The sequence below is a fragment of the Spea bombifrons genome, chromosome 2, assembly GCF_027358695.1.
Source record: "Spea bombifrons isolate aSpeBom1 chromosome 2, aSpeBom1.2.pri, whole genome shotgun sequence".
NCBI classification, from domain to species: Eukaryota; Metazoa; Chordata; class Amphibia; order Anura; family Pelobatidae; genus Spea; species Spea bombifrons.
Window position 1 is genome coordinate 70,761,558 of NC_071088.1, and position 18,565 is coordinate 70,780,122.

Genomic DNA, 18,565 nt, shown 5'->3' on the forward strand with positions numbered 1-18,565 from the left:
AAACTGTTTATATCATACTTTTTTACTGGGGGTGGGACTCCACATTCAGATCATAAAATACAGGACTGGTATTCAATTCCAGAGCTAGCTTTTATCTTCAGCTCCTGCTAAACGATGACCAAATTTATATATGGCGACATATCTTGATAGTAATACACATTTTATATAAGTATGTTCTTGAGGGCCACATCCATCCTTTAAATATTTAGTGGTTTTTTTTTTTAATTGTTATGCTTTTGGCCTTTAGGGGGTAGTGAATTTTTTTTTCTACATAGACAAGATCTTGAGCACTAGGTTTCTCAGCCTTATATTTAATGGGAGGGTAGAGAAAAATTTCACCAGCCTGGCAAATCTTGATGATATTTAAACTTAAAATTAATTTTCATCAGATCTAAATGAAACCATTCATTCACTCAAATGCCACCTCTTGCAAACCCCATCCCCTTGTTTTATGTTAACACGTTTTTGTTTTGTTTTTTTACATTTTAACAGATTAAAATAAAGAGACAAATCTTTTAATGTAGAAATTTACCTTTGTTTAATCCACACGCTTTAGACAGCTCATTTTTTTTTTAAAAGAAAAAAAACATAACAAAAAAGGATGTTACACTATCCAAAGTCCAGGTTATTCCTCATAACAGTTTGACAGGTTTTGGGGAAAGGTAAACCTGGCTGACAGAGTACAATGGTTTGAGTGAACATGACTCCCCACCCCTTAACAAAAACAACACACTTAAAATCCAGTGTTCCAAGATTGCTCTGTAAAAGAAGTGTCAGCCTGTTACAATATGGGACAGAACAGTTATGTCACTAATAGAGCAAGAGGTAAACTGGTTTTGTGACCTTATAAACTGGGATATATCCATTCCAACATTAAAATAAGGCTGTTAACGTTTCAACTCTACTGACATCTCTTAATGGACTAATCGGAAATGTGCTCCAGCTGTCAGTAATGGATCACTTCATATACTCCTCAAAACAATTAAAATAAAACCATGTCTGTACAATTTATGAAACATAGGAAATCCGTGGCATGGGCACACATTTGGGTTGAGTTTAGCCATAATATGTGGGGAGGAGGAGATCTCTCTTCAAAACAATGAATACCCAGATATATAAAAAAAAAACCCCAAAGAACAAAAAAAAACCTGCTCCTGCCTCCAGCATTACAAACATCCCAACCACTACATATGAAATTTAGTACAAACACCACTTTGTTCTGACTTACATGGCAATCTCAACCTAATTACAACTGGTATCTGAAATTGCTCAAATGCATTAATAGCCTTCTGAAGAAAAACAGGTGGGAGTAAATACAAAACAAAATGAAATTTACATTTAGCAAACAAAAAATGGCGGAACTAGGATTGAGGGGAAACCTGCGCTTTCCTCATGGACCGCAGTGCCTTCTCTCGTAAATGCTTCTCCAAATCATCTAGATTGTCTTCTCCATCGCTTTCAGTCTCCTGGTGGGGGGGAAATGTATAGGGTTTTGTTTAGGATGGTACACGCCCGGCATCAGCAGAATTTTTATTACACTGCAGCGGAAGACAGAAAAGGAGGCAGAAAAATGATTGGCGACCGGGACTAGTTGTAAGTGGGGCTATATTGTACTGATCCCCTTCCCAAACCGCGTACAGAGAATGATACTCCCTGAACACAGAAACTTGTGACTGCACACAAGTTTGGTTCAGAGATCATATTTCTGAGGCGGCCTAAATACTACATTATGGCACTGAATGGATTTCATGAAAAGGACTCCAACTGGTTAAACTAGCCTCTCAACCACCCCCCTCACCTTCTTTACATCAGTGTCCACATCCTGTTCACCTGTCTCAGGAGAAGCAGCTACTGCAGCCTTTTCCTTCTTATGTTTTTTGTGCTTCTTATGCTTCTTGTCCTTCTTATGTTTCTTATCCTTCTTCTTCTTCTTCTTCTTACCCCCACCTTCTTGATCTGAAGTCTAAAGAGGAGGAAAAGTAATACTTTGTTTAACAAAACAATCTGAAGAGATTATCTTGTTAAGTAGAAATAAAATGATTAATACGAATAATCAAACAAAATGTACTAGCACAGCTGAGGTTCAAATTTCCAAAGCCTTAAATGTAAAGCACCACAAAGGATGCTGCATTGCATGGATATGCACTATAAAAGTTTTAGCATTCTTAATGCCTGTCTTCTAGCATACTTTATGTTGCTGTTTCACTTGCACCTTCAGTAGTTATGACTTAATAGGGGAACCACCATTACACCAAACTTAAGATTTGACACTGGTATAAACTTGTTATGATCCACTTGAAGTGATAAAAGGCTTGCATACCTGAGCGGGAGATGGGCTAGGTGTTGTGCTCTTTGCCTTCTTTGCAGGTGGAGGAGCAGGAGACCAGTTTCCTGAACGAGAGCGTGATCTTGTTGGTGACGGAGGTGTCGACTTCTTAGGAGGTGGCTCAGGGGATCCAGATACAGACCTAGAGGAAGAGACTCTTCTTGGAGGTGGCGGACTTGGAGATGTGCTAAAAAACAAAAATATATATGTAAAAAATAAGCCTATATGTCTGGGATTGGCAAAAATTTCCACAGAAATCAGTTTTGTGCATATCAGCAACTTCCACCGATTAAAAAAATATATAAAAACACAACACCACATGTAACAGGTAAATGAAATCTTACTTTTTATTTTTCTTCAGTTCTGGAGTCCTGGACACCCTTCTGATTGGCCTGGTAGATGGAGAAGACGATTCCTGTCTCCTGACTGGAGATGTTGATGGCCCCCTTCTTTGTACTGGTGGACTCTCAGAGCACCGAGCAACCCTAGGACGTGGTGAGGGAGAGAGTCGTTTGGCTTGTGGCGGTGGTGAGCGAGCTTCTCTGACCTGCCTGATCGGGGGAGAGCCTTTTCGGTGTTTAGAAGTTGACGGGGAATGCCTCTTCCCTTGGGGAGATCCTTTCTGTTTGGGAGGTGGCGAGTGCGATAATCTGTGCTTCGATGGTGGCGGGGATTGAGAACTTCTGCGTTTTGGAGGTGGCTGTGGAAGGGGAGAGGAGGGTCTCCTCTTGGGTGGAGGGGAAGGGGAGTATCTTCTTTGGATTGGAGGAGAGTAGCGCCTCTGGGAAGGAGAATGCCTACGAGGAGAAGGAGACCTAGAAAGAGGAAATTAAAATTACATACTGGCCTGCCTAAAGTATAACAAACTAGGAACGTCAACATATAACTGAATAAAAAGGAATATTTAAATAGCTAGTTTTATGTGATCATCGCTGAGCGTGAATGAATCTGGCTTTTTTCCTCCCCAAACAATATTTTGACTAGATGTTCTATAACCTCCCAAAATGCAGGGCTCTATATGAAGGCCACACTTCGTACTAACCAACATAAGAATACCTGCACCCTTTCAACTGATATTTACCTCCGTCTCTGAGGAGATGGTGAACGACGCCTCCTTGGAGGTGGTCCTGGAGATGGACTTCGACGCCTTCTAGTTTGAGGTGGAGATGGACTCCTTCGCCTACGACTGCAAAATAAAGATTCAGAATCTGAAAACTGTTTTTGAAGTAGGCTCTCAGCAAAGCATAAATACCCCATTGCAGGCCAATTACAAACACATCAGATGCTAATCTTGTATGTGCACGGTGTCTAAAATTTCCTACAGCCTAGCTATTACAGATATGGAGTGCTTAAAAGCTATCATACTCAATCGTCACGGAACTAAAGATCAAACTAATTTAAAGAAACAGCAACAAGAAATTAAAATATTTTGCCTGTTTCCAGAACATTACCTCAGGCTTATTTATGCGATTAATAAATTACTAGACTGGATTAAAAAAAGTAATAGGAATGAAATACTAGTACAGATAAACAAGGCTTGGTCATCTAAACACACATGCCTAAGTGGTAAACAGTACATTGCAACTATTAGGTGCCTGGGGGTAAGAGGATGACAGCATCACTTGGTTTTGCCTACAAGCTGTTTAAGTGTTATTGATAAATACCAACATTTATTTTTAGAGGTAGGCTCAAACAACCTGTAGGGAAATACTAGACGAGGAAAGCAAAATTCCTACATATAAGGTTTAAAAATCGACACCAAGACCACTTGGCAAGGCTGTAGGGGATGGTCCTGTGTAATCTGTGACTGTATAGAGACCTGGTTTCATAGTTCATGTTATGCGTTCTCATTTCACATGGTGAATCCATTACCATGCCCTATGCCTTTGCGGTTTTATAGACCAAAGCCATTTTATTTGTTCTGTTTCGTCCAAGTTTACAACGTCGCAATCTATGCCTCTGTTTCACATTAGAACTGAGCGTGTAAACCTTAAACATTAAGTTATAAACATCAGCAAATAAACATCTTTCATTGCCAATGATTTTAAATGTCTATAGACTGCAGATGCTTATTTGGCAAGTACCTCAAAAACCGTTGCCTTTGGATGCAAATAATAAGGTCAAATTTATTCTGACATTATTCCATGGCTAAACCCAAAAAGTAACCACTTTTTTTTTTTTTTTTTTTCTAGACAACTAGAAAACTGGAAACAGTTCCATAATTTGGCTGGTAAAAAAACTAGCTTTTATCCGATAAAGATGCATGACCAGGTACATACCGGGGAGATGGATCCTTCGGCCTCCTACGTGGTGAAAGGCTTCGTGATGCTGAATGTCTCCGCCGCCTACCAACTTCTCCATTTTTCACTGATGCCCTTTTTGGCCTTTCATCTTCCGACGAGGATGAAGAGCCAGAATCTGTAAATAACACACTATTGAATTTGATTTTCGACACAGCCTTAAAGAACGCCAGTCTTCTACAGCCACTAAGTGGCCCTAACATATGGTAGCAACACAATGATTTCTTAATCGCATCTGTTTGGAGTTTTATTAAATATATATATTTTAAGACAAGATCTTTCTTTAGATCATATCTAATTTATTTACTGTATAAAAAAAGTGTATTGAAGGAAAAAAAACAAAACTTAATTTTACTCATCTACAAAAGCAAATGGAAATACCCAATGTTTTTATGCAAAATTACAAGCGGTGCATTGCAATTTCAAAACCATTTTTCCAAATTGAGTCAGCCAGCTCCTATGTCCTATTTGGGACATCTTTGAAGCCCAATTTATCCCCATAAAACCCTATATTTTTGAAAACTAGACACCAATGGTTTTATTTTAAAAACTTTCCATGCACTAATTCTACCACTAGCCTTTGTTAACATTTCGGTACTAAAATTAGTGCATGGAAAGTGTGCAAATACCAACATTTCGTGCGCCCATGTGCTATATGGGACAACTTTGAAGCCAGACAATTCAATTTACCCTATCAAACCATATATATGTTTGATAACGAGACACCTCAGGGTATTTGAAATGGTGATATTTTAACTCTTTCCATGATATCTGGGAAGATACAGAACAAATTTTAGGACTTGCTCGTGGTGATTTTTTTTTTTTTTTTTTTTACATTTTCTTGTAACTAGATGGCGTCATGGCGACATGACTGAGGTTATTACATTTATATTTATTTTAATTTACTTATAAGTGAGCTGGGCTCCACTGACCTGCATGGGGAGCTCACAGTTCTCAGGAGGGCCTTCACAATATTGAGGCATTGAAGCAACACCATTTCAGCTAGGAAAGCAACCGTTGATCCCTTTCTATGCTCGTTTAACCCCCATGATGTGCCAGGCCTTAACTATGCTTGGCATGTCATTGGTTCAAAAATGCGCCTATATATATATATATATATATATATATATATATATATATATATATATATATATATATATATATATATATATATATATCACACACACAGGGTAACATTCAGTAATAAAGTACCTGAAGAAGATTGCTGGTTCTGTCTCCTGTACTGACGCCGCTGCTGCACGGAGTCTGCAGGGCCCAATCTCCCCCCTTTATCATCATCATCTACAACAGAGGTTTCAATCAAAACACAGTCAAACTCAATACAAAAATATGCACAAAGACTTTCAATTTCATATGTATATGGCAGTATTATGGAATATGAGGTTTTGACATCAAGACAAATGTCATATCTATCGTTTTTCATCTGTACCAACTATGTAAACTTTTTTGGGTAAAACTGAGCATTTTTTTAAAAAAGCTTTCATAGTAAGTAAATGTTGATCTATTTAATGTAATATTAAGATTGTAATAACTTGCAAACAGACAGCTGTAGCATAAGAAAATAATCTACATTGAAATATTTACCAGATTCTGACAAATCCCTTTTGCGTTGCTTTGGAGGTGGTGAAGGAGTCTTCTTTTTGTCCACAGTTTTATGTTTTGTTGCTGCAGAAAAATAGATGTTAGTATAAAAAAAAAAAAGTACTAAAAAAAAAAAAACTAACAAAAACATTTGCCTGAATTACCTGAAGCTCTAGGAGGAGACAATGAACTCCTTTTTCTGGCTCTAAACGACTGTTGCGGTGATGGTGATCGTCTTTTTGGTGGCGGGCTTGGAGGCGGTGACTGCCTGTATCTCCTACGTGGTGGGCTTGCAGATGGTGAAGAGCGGCGAGGCTTGCGGGGTGGACTAGAAGATATTCTTTTCACTTGCTTTTTAGGTGGAGGTGGTGATCGGGAAGAAGATGATGAAGAGCTGCTACCAGACAGAGATGCAGAAGAACGCCTTCTCCTAAATTACATAATATATTGAGGAATTAATTTCCTAAAGTGCATTATATTTCTGTATATAACCTGGATAACCCTAGCCAATGACAATTTATATGGATAAAACCCAACATTAAAACAGGCATATATATGCATAGCTGCCAAAGCAAGATTACACAATTCCATGCAATACACACCTCCTCACTGGACTTCTGCTTCTCTTGTGCCTTGGTGGAGGTGGCATGCGACGTGGTGGGCTTCTCCTCCTCGGTGATGGTCTATGTCTAGGGCTTGGCCGTCTTCTGGGGCTGTAGGATCTACTCAATAAGGAAGAACAATATTACTATAAACCTTTGAGAAAGAAACATTACGATAAAGTTTTACCTAACACATAAGACAGTAGTAAAGGTTAATGCTGATGGTAGCAAACAGTTTGATCCTAATGTATGAGAATAAAAAGGCCATGTTTTAAAAAAATGTAATTTCAATCGGACCTAATAACAGCCTCTTTTACACTGCTAAGATTACAATAAAGTACTTTACAACTGACATGGATGAGCTTTATGCAATGCATAAACAATCCTGACAGATCACTTATGTTTTCCTTTCAAAGGCCAACACCAGCACAAAGGCTATTAACATAAGGGAAAGGGTATGATTTATGCACACTATGCACAACTGTGAAAGATTTACGCACTTACCGTGATCGCGACCTATGACGCCTCCTAGGTCTGGAATGAGATGGGGAACGCGATTTTGATTTTGACCGTGAACGAGACTTGTGGCGATGGCGCTCCCGTTCTTTAACCTTACGAATATTTGGTTCGGGAGATGTCTCCTTTGTGTCTGGAATAGGGTCTGCTTTGTTAGCTTTCAGGATGTCACTGAAAAAATGTGGGAAAAAGAAAAAGCAAAATAAGTAAAACCAGAAAATACTCATGCCTGGAATTTGCAGTATAGGTCATTTGAAGTTTTACATAACCATAAATATAAAACTGCAGATAGATTTGAAAAGATCAGTTAAAAATCCCGTTAATAGAAATTTACAGAACAGCCTCTGCAAAGATAACAGCTGTACCTGCCAGGCAATAGTACTAACAGTAACTGAAGTTATTGATACACAAAATGATTTAAAAAAAAATGGTGATCCAATAAGCTTTATAATCAGGATGAAAAAAAAAAGGAAACAGTTTTAAGATTAAACCCAGTAAGTTCACAAATTGTTTAGCGATAAGAGCTTTTTTCTTTGAGAAGGTTTAGTTCTACCAAAAAAGACTGAACAATGGAAGCCAATCCCATGCAAGTTACCTGCCCACATTTTACACACACACACACACACCAATATTCCTTAATAAGTGAAAGTGACAGATAAAAACAAGATACCAACCTAGTCGAAGTTGCCTCCTGAACAGAAGGCTCCTTCACTTTAATGGATGACTCAGGTTCTGGCAGTTCTGGTTCTCTCTTCTCAGTAACAGGAGAAGGACTACGACTTTTTGTCCTATGCCGGGGTGAACGAGAGGGGCTTCTCTTTCTCTCTCTACGGGCTGGAGACCTTCTTCGTGGAGAGGAAGACCTTGATTTGCGTCTATAATGAAAAGGCATCAGGGTGTGATTAGTTCGACACCCCAAAGACTAATTGCAAAAACCACATACATGCTCTTAATCGTAAGTACCTCCGTGGACTTCTGGAGCGATCTTTTTTGTCTCTGTCATCTTTGTCCCTTTTATCCTTATCGTCATCTTGCTTTTTTAAAGATGCCAACTTCTCTTGTTCAATCTAGAGGTAAAAAAGAACGGAGGTAAAAATCTGGTGTACAGATTGGCGTAAAATTTGCAAACCTGTTACTAAAAGTTAGAAGACAGAACATGCAATGACAGTAAGCAAACCTATTAAGGCACTAGAACACTAAACCTTTTTGAATCCATGTACATAGTAGTCATACACAAGATTAAAATAATTTGATACTAGTTTTTTGACAAAGAAAATAAAAAACTTTCATAACAAAATACAACTGAATACCTGTCTTTGCTTTATTTCTTCTTTCTTTAACTCCAAGAATGCTGCTGGGATCCCTGCAATATTTTCTTGGGCACTCAGCAGTAAAGGCCATAGCTCTCCCATGAATTCTCTAGCGTTTTTACCATTAAGAAAGCCAGTCAGATTAATCTGCATCATTTTGGAGTCTGGGTTCTGGAAAAAGAGAACATATGATTTACAGGTGAGTAAAAAAAATACACCCTGAAGATTTTAATTATATTTACATAACATTCAATACTAGAACACATTAGCCTAACATGAACACAAATGTGAAAACAAAGTCTGTCCCTAGGACTTTGCGGCTTACGTTTTGCCAAAGACCAAATCACTTTCCTTAACTAAACGTCCTGTTAATCCTTTGTGGATATTTCCAAAGTCCGATTTTTCTTTTTAAATGCATAGTCTAACCTACTAATCTGATCTTCACTATCACTGAGAAATACACACTATACCATTAAAAATGATATTGCCTAAATTAAAAGAAAACCTTACATTTAGGACTTAAAATGAATGGAGTGAAAACTTTTCATGCATGTCCCTGCCTACCGATTACACTAAATAGTAATTAGAGGTGCAGTCCACAAAGGGTTAAAAGGCTGAGTTCAACATAAATGGGCAGTTCGATCAACTCAGAAAAAAAGCCCAAGATCAAGCAATATTGGTCCATGTATAAAGCACAGCGCAAAAGCACAAAGTACAGAGTACAGATCCCAGCAGTCTTCAGTCTCGTCTTGAAACCTTGTGGGGGTTTTGGGAATCTCCAAGCTCCCCTGGAGAGAAAGGTGTTCGCTTGGCTTGCTTCCGATTGCCTACAGCAACTCAACCACCTTGAGTTTAATGTTATATCATTTATCTAAATTGCAAAAAATGAACAAGCAATAATGAGTACACAACCACAAATATAGTTTTATCAAATTTCTATGCTTTTATATTATGCTCCACATTCAAATTAAAAGGGCCAAATCCTAGATGGAATCTCACTAAATGGAATAATCATGAAATTAAGATGCTCATCCTTATAAATAGAATTAGTTACATGCAGTTAGAAAACATTGTTCAAGCGCGAGTGCTTTAGACTAAATGCTCAAACTCTGCACCTTAAAATAGACAGCATGTCACTAAGGTAGCCTTTGCGCGAAGGGTTATTAAGCGATGCTCTGTAGGACAAAGGATGCTAGATGGTCACATTCAAGATCAACTGAGCAGCATCAGAATTAATGATTAAATGAGCACCCTCCATAAAATAGTTACTTTAAAGGAGGTGCTAACAATGGAAACCGAATAACTTCTATTCTGTAGAGACAAACACGCAAATCCATAGCTTGAGCAAGTATTTTTTCTCTAGAAACAACCGTTACTGTTAAATGTAACAATTCACACATATATATACATACATACACACACACACACAGTGTATGAAAACTTTGAAATAGGTAATTTTGGATGTTTCAAATGCCAACTGACGAGTGTGCAGCATTTATGCTATGGGATGAAGATCTACCATGCTAGCATTGTTAATGTGTTCTGTTCTCTATTCTTAATACAGTATTCCTGCTGATCTGTGTATTACCTGTTTACATTGACAGGTACAAAGTTAGCTGCTGAAATATTTTATTCAACTGAAAGGAAAGTTAGAAATATTTTTGATGTCCACTGAGTTAAACATGACAAAATAGTGGCGAGAGACAAAAGCAAAGATGGGCTGTCAAAAATATCAACTATACTCAAATCTGATAGGTTCGCTTTAAAGCACAGGAATAAAATTCTCCCTTCACCTCCATTCACTGCCATACATCTTACACAGCCCTAAAACGAATTACTTAAATACCCACCCTACAATAAGCACTTTGCTTATTAAAGTGGGCAGCTAAGAAGAATTCTGGCTTAAATTAAGTGTCAGTTTGCTTTGTGTTGGTGGGCCACCATAACACAACTCACCTCCAAAACACACACTGCATCATCAAGAGAGTTGGGTGAGAGCGACATTGGACACTCACTCTGCTGTGCCCTAATTAGTTGATGGTGCTATACTTCACACGAAAGGAATAACATCCATTTTGGTTCAAGCCTTTTAAATCATAAATCACATCATCATTAGAAATCTGCCATCTAGCCCAGAACGTCACACAGCAACATCATTACAATAACTTCCTTCTCAACTGCACTTTGAATACCATGTACCATCAGCTAAAAATAAAATCAACTTTTCTGTTTTCTAAAATGAATAGTTACACAGTATCCATCCTAACAGAAAAGCCTTTCATATAGCAGACAGTGACAGAAACCTCCGACAACATGGATTACCTTGACTTCCAGCTGATTGAAAATAAAGTCAATGACCACATCATCTTCAAATCCTAGTATTTCCGTAACCCTTTTTGTTATCCAGGGCTTGATGACCTCAAGGTTTACTTTGCTCATTTCAACCTGTTTGGGGAAAGAAAATTTTTTTTACAACACATCAAGATACAGAACACCTTTTCCGGTATTATTCAAAACCTAGATGTGCAGGTACGTTTTAGAAAACAAAAATGGGTGAACCTACTTCCCAAAGCACGCTGTTCAGAAGAATAAAGAGCTTCATCAAAGAAGTTTACTTACATGCTTTCTGAATATTAAACATGCAGTTTAGCATCTGTTATGAAACTACGACTCTTAAAGCCACAAACCCTTGTAGTTCAACTCTGGAACTACATGACTAGGCTAAGAAACTCAAAATATGCATTTCATTGACACAGGTGGACTCGTCATCCAAGAGGTGCAACAGAAAAGGAGGTAGGGACATACTATGGGTTCACACATCCTGTTGTAGGGTAGGGACCACCAGACCATCAGGAACTCTGGTAGAATGTAACAGAATCTGAGGTCACTCATCTACCATACTTTCAGTAAAGTAAAGCTCTCTTGCCTCTAAGTGCCTTATGAGTAAGCGCTAGTATTAAATGCATTAAGTCTCAATTGACCTATACCCACCTGTTCCTGCACACACATTTACTTTATTAAATATCAAGGACAAGGGTGTGGATTTTTTTTTCCATTTATCGGCTTTATTTTGTAGGGTGATAACGAAAAGGCGCCTCAGACTTCTGTGGGATTTTACCCTGGGCAAATGTTATTTAAGAAAAAATAAGTATACCTTCTTTTCCAGACATTCTGCAAATTTGAGTTGCTTCAGGAGCTTTTTCTGTTTGTTGCTGAATCGATTATCTTGCTCTGCACTTGTACCCTGTATAAGAGACAAAAAGAACATAATCAAAAGAGAGGAAATACTTGCATATGCACAAGAGAACGCAACACAGAAACTCAATATAGTTGGCAAGAAGAAATATTACTTGTGTACTGTAAACTACAAAGAACCAATTATCTGCAAGTTTCTCACATGCAAAGCAAATTAAAGTAGACCTAAATAATCATAAATTCCTACCAAAAAAGAAAAAAGTACATTCACATTTTTTCATGGAACGTCTACATTGCATATCATTGAGGGGAAACAACCTAAACTAAAAAAAACGCTTAATCCTGGATTTCTCAATAACGGCCAATTTGGACGAAAGCACGAAATTCCACTTAATGGTAACATGACTTTTATGGCCACAGTTTGGAACGCAGCGTGCTATAGCATAGGTAGATGATCGCTATAGACTCAATATGTAGCTGGTAACGTGGGTCCTGAACCAATAGCAGGCACCGCCGTCAGTCTGGCGCACACACACACACACACACACTTCCTCCAACCGCTGCTCTTTGCACTGAGGCCTATAACTACGATAAGCACCGCGGGTGTAAATACATAGTACGAACCAACACACTTACGTTCACTTCACATAAGAGTATCGAAGAACGCTGTAACCACTACATGCTTTTGTCGGTCTATGGGACATATTTAGCTTTCACATATAACCATATTGAGACTACAGGTTAGGCCTTGTACTCTATCAGTAGGACTCATGGCGCAGAACGCTCAATAGGCTGCGAACGTAATCAGACCATATCACCGGACACAAAACCCGCCATGGCCAAACCTGCCCTCCGATGCCCCCCAACACTAATTTCCCGGTTCCCATAACTCACGCGGAAGAAGCCCGCGTCCATGTTGCCCGCCTCGTTCTCTCGCCTCACGCAGCTCGATTCTCCGTTTCCCACAAGGCAACGAGCACAGTGAGAGGCGGCGCTTCGTAATCACGTGATCGAGGCTTCTGGAAAGGCGGGACGTGACGTAAACTTAGAACATTAATTTAGGCTTACGTTAAGAGGATTGTGCAGTTCGATACAGAATCCTGGTGCTGTGAAATCATAACGAACCCTACTTACTTTCTTGCATAGTTAGTGAATAATAATATATCCATATATAGATATAGACGCATATATGTTCACATTTATATACTGTATATATATATATATATATATATATCACAATTCTGTTGAGCAGAAGTAGCGTTTGTGGTTGGGAAAGTAAGTATTGATGTATGTGTTATATACTGTATATTGAATATAGGTAATATTTTACCGTTATTACCATAAACTAATAATTTACTGGTATAGGAAGCCAATACTAATTATTACTATAGAAACATCCGAAAATGTGTTTATATATTAAATTAATATAATTAAAATATCCAATAAATTATTCCTTGACATCCTTACCTTTTTAAAAAAAAGCTGTCACTAAAATACAGTCGCATAAAAAAATTGAGGTAAAGTCCTACCCTCTAGCTAGGCCTATAACCATACTTTTAGACAACTGTAAATAAGAGGAGTAATCTTTCTTTAAGATATCTTGCAGTATTTTAGGCAAATAGTGATGCTGTTTATCGTCTGTGTGGATTGTGAATGGTAGGGAGTTGCATGAGGTGCTGTACGATGTTATTACCGTATTGGCTCGGATATAGGCCGCCCCTGTATATAGGCCGCACCCTAAAAGTTTGGTGCTTTTTTAAAGAAAAAGTTTTTTTCTTTAAAAAAGCACCAAAAAAACATGCTGCCACTCTGCCCCCCCCCGAGATATGCTGCCACTGTCCTGCCTCCCCGAGATTCGCTGCCGCTGTCCTCCCTCCCCGAGATATGCTACCACTGTCCTCGCTCCCCGAGATATTCTACCACTGTCCTCCCTCCCCGAGAAATGCTACCACTGTCCTCCTCTGCCCCCCCGGGGGGTGCCGGCACGGGAGGTTGTCTAAGCGTATTGGGGAGTAGGATGCAGGTCCCCTGCACCGCTGCGGGGGATCTGTATCCTAACCCCGCACGATGCGTTTTACCTCTGCCCCTCCCCCCGGACTTACCGGAGCAGACTCCCGGGTGTCATGCGGGGCCGGCGGGGGACATCTACGCAATACGCGTATACAACTTCCGGTGCCGGCACATCCAGTGGAACTTCTACCACTTCCACCGGAAGTTGTATTGCGTAGATGTCCCCGCCACCCCCGCAAGACACCCGGGAGTCTGCTCCGGTAAGTCCGGGGGGGGGGGTGCAGAGGTAAAACGCATCCGCACGATGCGCTTAGACAACCTCCCTATCTGTATCCTAACCCCGCTGCCTGCCCGGCGCCCGGGCGTCGGGCGCTAGACCCCGAATATAGGCCGCACCCCCACTTTAAGTCTTTAAAGTGCGAAAAAAGTGCGGCCTATATTCGAGCCAATACGGTATATATAGGGGTTTGTTAATATATTGCCGGTCATACTATGTCAGTTATGGTTTCCTTATACACTTTGAAGGTATGTACTGTTAGAAGTACATACAAATACATTATATGGACAAAAATATTAGGACACCTGACCATTACAGAAATAGGGACTTTTATGGCATTGCATTCAAAATGCATAGATGGAAATGTGTAGTTGGACCCTCCTTTGCTTCCACTCTTCTAGAAAGGCTTTTCACAAGATTTTGGGAGTGTTTTTTTTTTAATTTTCTTTTGTTTAATTGAGGAAAACCTGATTGAAAGATAAAGTGCCTTGTACATAATAAAACACCCAAAAAAATCTTATATACGGTAAATATACCATATTTGCTCAATCATAAGACGACCCCCCAAAATGTGAATATTAATTTAGGGGAAAAAAAGAAAAAGCCTGGATATAAGATTACCCTATAGGAAAAAAAAACTAGTAAATATTAATTCACATGTAAACATTTTTTAATATTTAACCCCTTCACTCCCAGGGGTTTTTGGTACCTCAAGTGCCATTTTCAGCGATGATTCACTTTTCCTGTGAATAGTGTACCCATGTAAACTATATATTGTTTTTTCAAGGAGAGCTTTCTTTTGATACCATAATTGTTGCTTGATTAGCGGAAAATTTTGAATGAGAAATTTAGTAAAAACTAGTGACAATTGCCTTATATGACACTCTACCTCACTTGGAAACAAGCTTGCTTGGAAATGTAGCTGCTGTGGCCTCACCCCAAGTGGCCTCCTCATAAGTGGATAGTTAAGAGTTACACTGGACTATCCAAACAACCATGCCTGGTCTTCATGCTTTCATCCAACTACACCTCTGGCAATCACTCATGTCTGCCATATCTCCTTCTCTTACAGGTATGATCACACGACTGAACCCCCATCTCTTGCTGTTACCCCTGCTTTACACTTGTATGATCACATATTTCGTCTGAACCCCCATCTCCTGCTGTTACCCCTGCTTTACACTTGGTATGATCACATATTTCGTCTGAACCCCCATCTCCTGCTGTTACCCCTGCTTTACACTTGGTATGATCACATATTTCATCTGAACCCCCCATCTCCTGCTGTTACCCCTGCTTTACACTTGGTATGATCACATATTTCATCTGAACCCCCATCTCCTGCTGTTACCCCTGCTTTACACTTGGTATGTCTTTATCCGGCATGTCTCCATACCCTGCTGCTTTCCAAGGGTTAAATTTGATGCCCTCTAGTCTAGCTTAATTGTCTTGTGCCCTATGGAATGTCCGCTCAGTATGCAACAAACTCGCCTGTATACATGACCTTTTTCTCTCCCATGCTTTTAACCTCCTAGCACTAACTGAAACCTGGATCCCCTCCCATGATACTACCGCCTCTGCTGCACTCTCCTTCGGGGGATTACACTTCAGCCACGCTCCTAGGCCTGATGGCAGAAAGGGTGGTGGTGTAGGCATCCTACTCTCCCCTCACTGCACCTTCCAGAATATACCAAGCCCTCCCTCTCATTCTGTTCCTTTGAGGTTCACATAATCCCTCTTTTCTTTTCTCTCTTCAAATTGCAGCAATAAATCGCCCTCCAGGTCCTACCTCACAGTTCTTTGACTACTTTTCTGCCTGGCTCCCTTTCTTCCTCTCTCCTAATATCCCCTGTCTTATGGGTGAGTTCAACATCCCTTTAGATATATCTAACAACTGTGCTAGCTCCAAACTCCTCTCCATGACATCCTCTTCTGGTCTTTCTCAATGGACTAATTCCCCTACACACACCGAGGAACACTCACTTGATCTGGTTTTCTCCAGATCATGCTCCCTTTCAGATTTCTCCATCTCTCCCTTTCCCCTGTCTGACCACTTTTCTCCAGAGCTAACCCCTAACAAAACTAAAACTAACTAAAACACTAGTCCCTGACTTCTTCCATATACACCTGCGGGAGACCCCGTACTCCCATAATAATTTATATATATCCTAACAAAACAAACTTACAGAGCTCACCTCATGTTTGTAGGCCATTACCAGATAATACCCTTACCCAACTGTCAGCCTCACTAGAACCTCTCTTACATTCCATTTTAACCCTTTCCTGCCCAGACACAGCTGCCTCTTTTTATAACAATACACTTGCCTCATCTCTCAACAGCATAGCTCCAATTACTAAATATTACCTCCGACAATTGAAACGCCAACCATGGCATACCAAAACCACATGGCTTCTTCAGAAGTGCTGCCGCACTGCCGAGTGCTACTTCAGAAAATCCAAATCCAGCGAAGACTTATTATAAATTTATGCTGCGGACCTACAACTCTTCTCTCTCGCCAAACAGCTCTACTACTCTACTCTCGCATCCTCCCTTTCTTCCAACCCGTGACACTTTTTTCTACCTTCAACTCCCTTCTCTGTCCCTCCATACCCGCACCACAAACCTTTCTCACTGCCCAAGATCTTGCTACCCACTTCAAAGACAAGATCGAGACTATTAGACAAGACCTCTCTTCTTTACAACCCCTCCTACACCAACCACCACCACTCTCTCCACTCATCCCATACTAACTGCCTTTTCCTTTACAATCTAAGAAAAGAGAGCCACTCTTCTTTCTTCCTCTCATCCAACAACCTGTCCCCATGACTCCATCCCATCACACCTCACAAATGTCCAACCCTTGGCCCATCACTTACCCACCTAATTAATCTTTATCACCTGGAACTGTACCAACAGCCTTCAAGCATGTGCTAATCACACCCATTCTAAAAAACCTTCCTCAGATCCCATTTGTCTGACTAACTACCGCCCTATCTCTCTGCTTCCTTTTACCTCTAAGTTGCTTGAACGGATTGTGTACAATCACCTTACTAACTTCCTCTCCTCTAATTTCCTCCTTGACCCTCTACAGTTTGGTTTCAAACCCCTTCACTCTACTGAAACAGCTCTAACAAAAGTCTCAAATTACTTGCTCTCTGCCAAAGCAAAAGGTCACTTCTCCATTCTAATACTATTGGATCTCTCTGCTGCTTTTGATACTGTTGATCGCCACCTTCTTCTTGACTCACTTGCTTCTACAGGCATTCGAGATACAGCTCTCTCCTGGATCTCCTCAGATTCTCTAGCAAGACATCATCACCTCTTCCACTCTTGGTTGGCGTTCCCCAAGGTTCAGTCCTTGGCCCTCTGCTGTTCTCTCTTTATACTTCATCTCTTGGCAAACTAATCAACTCATTTGACCTCCAGTATCATCTATATGCTGATGATAGCCAAATCTACGACGCTACCTGAAGCTTAATCTTTCTAAAACTGAACTTGTTATCTTCCTTCCTTCCTTCCATCTCCACTCCCTGAATTCTCTATCACTATTAACAACACGACTATCTCTCCTACTAACCAGGCCCGATGCCTTAGGGTCATCCTTTACTCTAACCTCTCCTTCATCCCTCACATTCAGTCCCTTGCCAAATCCTGCCGCTTGCACCTAAAAAACATATTTCTCATCCGTCCATTCCTCACCCAAAAATCCACAAAAACTCTGGTTCATTCACTTATCATTTCCTGTCTTGACTACTGCATCCTTTTGTCCAAGCACTAAATAAATTAATTATATTAATAAATAAAACCTTCACTACCCCTTAAGCCAGTAGTAGTAAATATATAATGTATTAGGTAAATTATGGATACGGCCCTCTAGAACATAAATGTATGTGGGGTATTACTGCATTTAGGGAGTGTAGTGTGGTTTCAAAGGAAAGCAATGCTTGTCCTGAACGAAAGGCCTGATGTATAGTAAAAATGACAAAAAAATCAGTATTTAAGACCATTGGTAATTAAGGTTTTAAAATACTACACATGAGTGTCATGTATTAGTGAGCTAGTAGAGAGGATATGTGGACATATATCAATCAGCCTTGCTGTTTACATATATCACTCAGCCTTGCTTTTGGCCAAGGCTGGAAAAATAAAAAAAGACAGGTAATCGTGGATACTTAAGTTTTCTGCCTGCAGCCAGGTCTGGTGCAAGGATTTTTGTCACCCTGGACAAAAGCTCATTTTGCAACCCCCTTGGCCCTACCCCTTGTATAATGCCCTTGGGAGCTGGGTCATATGAGCGCATCATACACATGAACCACCCTGTGATGACAGCACTTACGTTGTGGGCACAGATCATAGGGGGCGCACACCCCAAAGCCCAGCGCTTACACCCATAGGACTGGACCAGCACCCAGATCTCCTCCCATGA

General features: G+C 40.0%; 1 protein-coding gene across 4 annotated transcripts; it reads right to left on the minus strand.

Moving 5' to 3' along the window:
- Window positions 1-513: 513 nt before the first annotated feature.
- SRRM1 (serine and arginine repetitive matrix 1) lies at window positions 514-12,853 on the minus strand. Of its 4 annotated transcripts, none has more exons than XM_053454705.1 (17): window positions 12,746-12,853; window positions 11,811-11,900; window positions 10,979-11,101; window positions 8,657-8,827; window positions 8,310-8,413; window positions 8,021-8,221; window positions 7,335-7,517; window positions 6,831-6,950; window positions 6,393-6,658; window positions 6,232-6,312; window positions 5,839-5,928; window positions 4,606-4,744; window positions 3,408-3,512; window positions 2,671-3,141; window positions 2,321-2,513; window positions 1,831-1,963; window positions 514-1,466 (listed from the first exon to the last, which is right to left on the minus strand). In XM_053454705.1, exons 1-17 carry the CDS (start codon window positions 12,764-12,766, stop codon window positions 1,459-1,461), a joined length of 2,499 nt encoding a protein of 832 aa, XP_053310680.1. In that variant the 5' UTR covers window positions 12,767-12,853; the 3' UTR covers window positions 514-1,458. The 4 variants fall into 4 exon arrangements, with proteins under 4 accessions (XP_053310680.1, XP_053310681.1, XP_053310677.1 ...); XM_053454706.1 differs by having other exon boundaries at window positions 514-1,538; XM_053454702.1 differs by having other exon boundaries at window positions 1,799-1,963.
- Window positions 12,854-18,565: the final 5,712 nt, after the last annotated feature.

What these genes read in the sequence shown, in the direction of transcription:
- SRRM1 (XM_053454702.1), bottom strand. Translation starts at nt 12,766, where the DNA reads ATGGACGCGGGCTTCTTCCGC. An exon ending in CGCTCCAGAAGTCCACGGAG is followed by an intron (nt 8,222 to 8,309) that starts GTACTTACGATT and finishes TTTTCATTATAG; the next exon opens with ACGCAAATCAAGGTCTTCCT. An exon ending in AGCAGAAGTCCAGTGAGGAG is followed by an intron (nt 6,659 to 6,830) that starts GTGTGTATTGCA and finishes TATGTAATTTAG; the next exon opens with GAGAAGGCGTTCTTCTGCAT.